Genomic DNA, 6000 nt, shown 5'->3' on the forward strand with positions numbered 1-6000 from the left:
CTCCCCTCTGTACACATGAAGGGGTGGCCAGGCCATGTTTCAGTGAATGGTGTTGCAACCTGGAGCATAGGGTTACCACGCCACTGAAATTTTGGAGGAGTGGCAGGGTGAAATGATGTGGTGACCTGGCGCACCAGGAGCCTGTTCCTGTACAGCAGAGTGCAGGGGAGCCCACCGAGAACTGGCTCAAGCACCATGTGGTAAGAGAGATGGACACTCCCTAGGTGAGGGAAACCTGGGGTCCCTTCAGGAGGAGGCAGTGGGGAAGGGACCATAATTTGATCATCCTCCCTTGGAAATATCTGAATTGGCACCTCCGTTCAACAGTGCTGTTGGGATAAAGTACTATTCAATATGAGTAGGGACTGGAATCCGTGCCTAAGTGTGTGAAGCCAATTATCCAGAGATTACATTGAACCAAAACCTCTCACGTGCTCCCCCCCCCCGAATCTTGAGGAAGTTCAAACCTAAATCCAAGATTCACCACTCACTCCCATGCGTGGTGGCAGAAATTTTGGATACAAAGCTGTCAAGGTCCATCAAAACTATTTTGCCAGCTTGTAAAAATGATAGGTTCAGTAGTTGTAGCAACCCAGTATTTCACCTGCACCCTATGGCACTGTCACCCTTTAAGATGACCTAGCAATGCTTCTCTTTTTAGCTGCAAGATGATTTTAATGTACGTTCACCCTTCTCCTAACCATCACACATTTATATTAAATCTTGGTGAAGAGCTTAATACTATCACATTTATTTGAATCTAAGCTTGGAAAGGTAAATTGGTACATTATTCCACCCCCCGTACTTGTGCGGTAGATGGAAAGTGTCTGATTAATATTAAACAAACTGACATGGAGAACAGATGTTACAACTTAAAAATGATGGAACAGATTTGAAAATGACACTTTCTATTGAGTGATTTTGAAATAATCCTATTTATACTTTTGTTTTATTTTAAATGGCAACAAATTAGCAGTAGATACTTAATTTCAGTTTTTAATCTTTGAATAACTGAAACACCATTGATACTTTAGTTTAACATTTGCAATTCAAGCTATCAATCCCAAACACAAAACAAAAACCTTGGTCAAAATCCCTTCAGTCATTATTTAGGAAAACTTCCTATTGACTTCCACAGGAGCGTTGCTTGAATAAGGGCAGAGTAAACCCTGCAGGATACCTGTAAGCATAATAGCCTGATTGGAATTGTCTGAGTAAATGCTGCTCATTTCTCAGACAGGTGACTCTAAGCTTACTAATGCAAAGAGATGATAATTCTGAAGTGGAAGTTACCAATACACAACACATATCACCTCTCTTAGCAATTCAAGTTGGAGATATATATCAATATCTTGGAGTTAAGTGCTAGACTGAGCTAGATACGGAAAAAGCAATTTGAGCTTGGCAGGGATAATACTTTTCAGCTTTGTCAGTGAGAGTGAACAGACATATGGTACACTCCTGAGCTCTGGGGAAGGATTTATTATTGCTCAATAGTGTATAATTTTAAGAGGCCAACCTGACATGACAGGTAATGTATCTAGAAACACATTCTGCTTTTATTTGTTGCATATACTGAATATTATTTTTCTTGTTATAGTGTTTAGAGTGGTCAGCTAAGAATCAGTCAGAGCTGCCAATCTAGTATGCTAGGAATTGACTAGTTCTAAAACCACTGAACATCTGCTGTTTGTACAGGCAGCAAGAAGCAGAACTATGATAACCTTAGCTTAGCTATAGTGTACCCATTGTAAAAAATATATTCAACTCCACATTTACAAGAGCAAGATTAGATACAGTTATCCTCAACTGGAGGGGGAAAGGGCAAGGTCTCAAAAACAGAGCAGAGGCCAAGAGAGAGCATTTTTTGCCTGGTTATTTCTCAACATTATGAACAACTAACTCAGATAGCAAAGAAAACACACATTATCTCTGACAGATTTGACAGCAAGCACCCCCAATGCTGCTCAGCCAGTGTCCGTCTGTCATGATCAAGATGGAACACCTCTCAGGATAAAGTCTCCTTATCCATTCAGTCTATAGCCTCTCTGCACAAACTGACAATAAGAGTGCCAATTACTGAGAATTATGATTAGAGCTGGCAGAGCAAATTACAGCCAACAGTTTATTTTCAAATTTCAGCTCTTTGTGTTTATGAATTGTCCAAAAACAGCTTATGAGATTCAAGACTCTTGCCATTATTTTAAAATTATTCCGAGCATAATACTGGCAAGTAACATCTGGGCTGCAGGTTGTACTCAAACAGTTCACTGTAGACACTGAATATACTTAGTTCAGAATGGTTTGGTTAATTTTGATTGAACACATAGGTGACAAGTAGAACTGGTTGAAGTATGGTGTGTGGAAAGTTTTCCTACCTAAAAAATATGACTTTGCAATTGAAACTGAATTTTTGGGGGAGAAAATAATCAATTCTGAGAAACAAATTTCAATTGTTACCACAGGAAGACGTGAAAACAAAAGTGGTTAGATTCACATCAACATTTTGAAATGAAACGAAGATTTTTGTTTTGTTCTGGTCACAAGATATTTCTTTTCTCTGAAGGGACAAATCCAGAATCTGTTTTCTGGTGTGAATACCAGTACTCATTTACAAATGTAAAGTTTGCTCCTGTCAATAACTTCTAATAGATTAAATCCTTTCTGTTTCCATGAATATTCCTGCAAGTAAACTCACTGGCCACTGGGGGGAGCAAACACAGTGGAAGCAGTTTAAGAATGAGTAATCTCAGAATTTTTGGCAGTATTTACCCAGGGCTAGTTTTTTTGTATGTTTCTCCCCACAGAGAATTAGATGAAGACTACTCTCATTTTAAAAAAAAAGTCTATATGACAAACAAGCAACCAAATAACCACCTACCACCTGTAGAAAACCTTTAAAAAATGGTCCTCAGGTGATATTCAGAGCTGTACTTCGCCAAGGAAATGAGATGTTACGTTGTCCAGTATCATGAAAACTATACTTAGACTGCACTCAGTTCTCATTTTCAGAAGGATTGTTTTTGCAAACAAAGGGCCTGCAAAGTTCAGTAAATAAGTATGTACAATAGGGAGAGAGAATAACTCTATTCTTTTTCTCTATAGATGTTCTCAGCATGGAGGGTGGGAAGAGGTGCCTCCCAACCCAAAGTGTTCAGTCTCCATGCTGAAGTCCAACCGCTCAAAAAGTTACATATTATGCACACAAATAACTAACCATTTCCCCAAAAAATCAGAGCGCTAAACAGTGGCCAATGCGTGCACAGAAGGGAGAGAGAGCATGGACTCTGCCTCCCATGGGTGGCCCACGTAATGGACCTCCAGAATCAGAAGTCCCTGCACTCAGGGGAGTGCAGGCGCTGCTAACAAGTTGCTTCCTCTGCCAGCAACAAGACAAAAGTGGAGAAGGCAGAATCATGCCTTTGAAGAGAAGTGGGTTTTTTTACCCACAAAAGCTTATGCCCAAATAAATCTGTTAGTCTTTAAGGTGCCACCAGACTCCTTGTTGTTTTTGTGAATACAGACTAACACGGCTACCCCTCTGATACTTGAAATCATGCCTTTGTTTCTCCACCCCGCAAACCAGGAGAGCTTGTTAGCTATGTGATGGGGGTCTATTAGGCACCGTAATAGGGTGTAGCGAATTATTCCTCTCCCGCAGGGAGCTCCAGGAGCCATTTTGTTCCCCTGGAGTGGTTCAGCTGCACATCAAGCCTTATTACAGGCTCTGCCTACCAGGCATAACTCAGGCCTTAGAATGAAAAGAGGAACACGTAAAATAGCTGCTCATCAGTAAGGGCTTGGTCCAGAGTCCTTGGAACTCAGTGGAAAGACTCACATAGCCTTTAATGGGCTTCGGATAACACCAAAGAAACAAAACCAGCTGTGTTGTCCCTTAATATGATGTGGGAGAAATGGTCTCTCCTCTACTCATTAGTGAATAATCAAATACATTCCCTTGTAATATATCATAAGAACATAAGAATGGCCCTACTGGGTCAGACCAAGGGTCCATCTAGCCCAGTATCCTGTCTTCCGACAGTGGTCAGTGCCAGGTGCCCCAAAGGGAATTAACAGAACAGGTAATCATCAAGTGATCCATCCCCTGTCGTTCATTCCCAGCTTCTGGCAAACAGAGGGTAGGGACACCATCCCTGCCCATCCTGGTTAATAGCCATTGATGGACCTATCCTCCATGAATTTATCTAGCTCTTTTTTGAACCTTGTTCTTATGTTCTTGGCCTTCATAGTATATTTAGTAAACAAAGGGATGCAGAATGAAAGGTACTTAAGTTTTGGTTATTTGTGCCTTGTAGTGTACAGCACATTACTCTGCTCTCCTAAATGAAACTCAGGGATGCGATTATTGCAGAGATTGGTCACAACTACAATGTTGGGATCTGAAGGTCTCCCAAATTTGGGGATGTTTTTGATCCAGGCTATCAGTTTAGGCTCATCCCCTTATCACTACTGTGAATTTTGCTGACATTGCTCTCGCTACTCTTCCCCTTCTTTTAAAATTAAATTTTCATTCTGAAGAACTCAAAGTGTACCACAGAACTGATGCAGCTGGTTTGGTAGGCGAGGACAATAGGGCACAGAAGTTGTTAAATATGTCATTGTTTTTAAGAAGCAGTAAATCTCCAGCCGAAAGCAAAAAACACTAAGGGGACACTACAGAAGAAATTAAGGGGAAGATTTTCATATGCATAAAGGGCAGTCAGTCACTGTCTTTTGTGTCTTTGAAAAATCTCCCCCTAAAACACTGTTTACAGTAAGTTGAAATATTTTTATATTTATATTTTTCTATAAGATCTTTAGCAGATTGAAAAATTCATGGGTAAAGCCATTTTCATTGGAAAGATTATATCTGAGCTTAGAAAATCTTACATACAATTTTAACTTAAGAAATTTCATTTTACCCGAAGATTGTTGGTTTCTTTAAGATTTAAGGTTGGCTTATGGACTCTGAATTTATTTGTACCATTCATGTAGGACTTTGAGCTCTGAAAAAGAATTTTAAAAAGCACTACCTTAAAGAAGTCACTGATGCTAGAAGTAGGGTTAGACCCTACTTTTACATACCAAAGATCTATGTTCATCACACCTCAGATGCAAAGCTAAATGGAAAAACTTATGGTTTGATGACTGTACATTCTAGTTATTTTAAATTCAGGTGGAGTTCTGTGAATCTTGCAAAATGTGAAAGAGAAGGCACTTTTATATATTCTCATTTCAAATTGTGCGGTACACAGGAGCGGCACAGGAAATTCAGATTTTGAGCTCATTCTACTTAATGGCTTCGACATTTTTCACTATAAAATCCACATTTTGTAACAATACTTTAATCACAATTAGACTTCCTAAACTGATCCATTTATTTCAGAGGCTGCTATTAAGGAACAATTTCTCTCCTCCTCCCTCCCCATTGAAGATAAAGGTTTCTCACATTCTCATATAAAATATTCATTCTAGCTGTCTGAGCCCAGGAAGGGGGCACCACAGTTATAGTTGTGGTCTTTGGGGTCTTCCCCCCCCCCCCGAGGATCTGATCCTATCTATCCTCTGTGGGCTCCCCAGGCCCCCAACTGGAACAGATCTAAATAGTTGCTTTCCTGTAAATATAGCCATTCATTTGCATGCACAGTTGCACATCAGTGCATGCTGAAATTGCATTCTTTGAAATATGTCACCATATGACACTTTATCTAAAAAGATTTGCCATTGATATGAAGTGTGTGGGTTGGGTAGCTTACATGTAAACCTTAAATGTATATTCACCACCAGGTAGAGAGAACATGGGGCTGTGTTCAGTTGCGTATAACATTAGAGCAGGGGTCGGCAATGTTTGGCATGCGGCTCGCCAGGGTAAGCACCCTGGCGGGCTGGGCCAGTTTATTTACCTGCTGACGCGGCAGGTTTGGCCGATCGCGGCCCCCACTGGCCGCGGGTTCCTGCCGCCCCCATTGGCCCGGGACGGCGAACCGCGGCCAGTGGGGG

At 40.8% G+C, this 6000-nt stretch overlaps 1 protein-coding gene across 1 annotated transcript in view; it reads right to left on the minus strand.

Annotated features, from left to right (window-relative positions):
* The window catches only part of LOC113406387 (glucose-6-phosphate exchanger SLC37A1-like), a 71780-nt gene that overhangs the window by 37380 nt on the left and 28400 nt on the right, over nucleotides 1–6000 (minus strand). The window contains exon 8 of the mRNA XM_029911380.1: nucleotides 4923–5006. Coding sequence (XP_029767240.1) covers nucleotides 4923–5006 — 84 coding nt within the window. The remainder of the gene's footprint in view (nucleotides 1–4922; nucleotides 5007–6000) is intronic.

The sequence above is a fragment of the Terrapene carolina genome, unplaced genomic scaffold (genome assembly GCF_002925995.2).
Source record: "Terrapene carolina triunguis isolate 2854851 unplaced genomic scaffold, T_m_triunguis-2.0 Scaffold30, whole genome shotgun sequence".
Lineage (NCBI taxonomy): Eukaryota > Metazoa > Chordata > Testudines > Emydidae > Terrapene > Terrapene triunguis.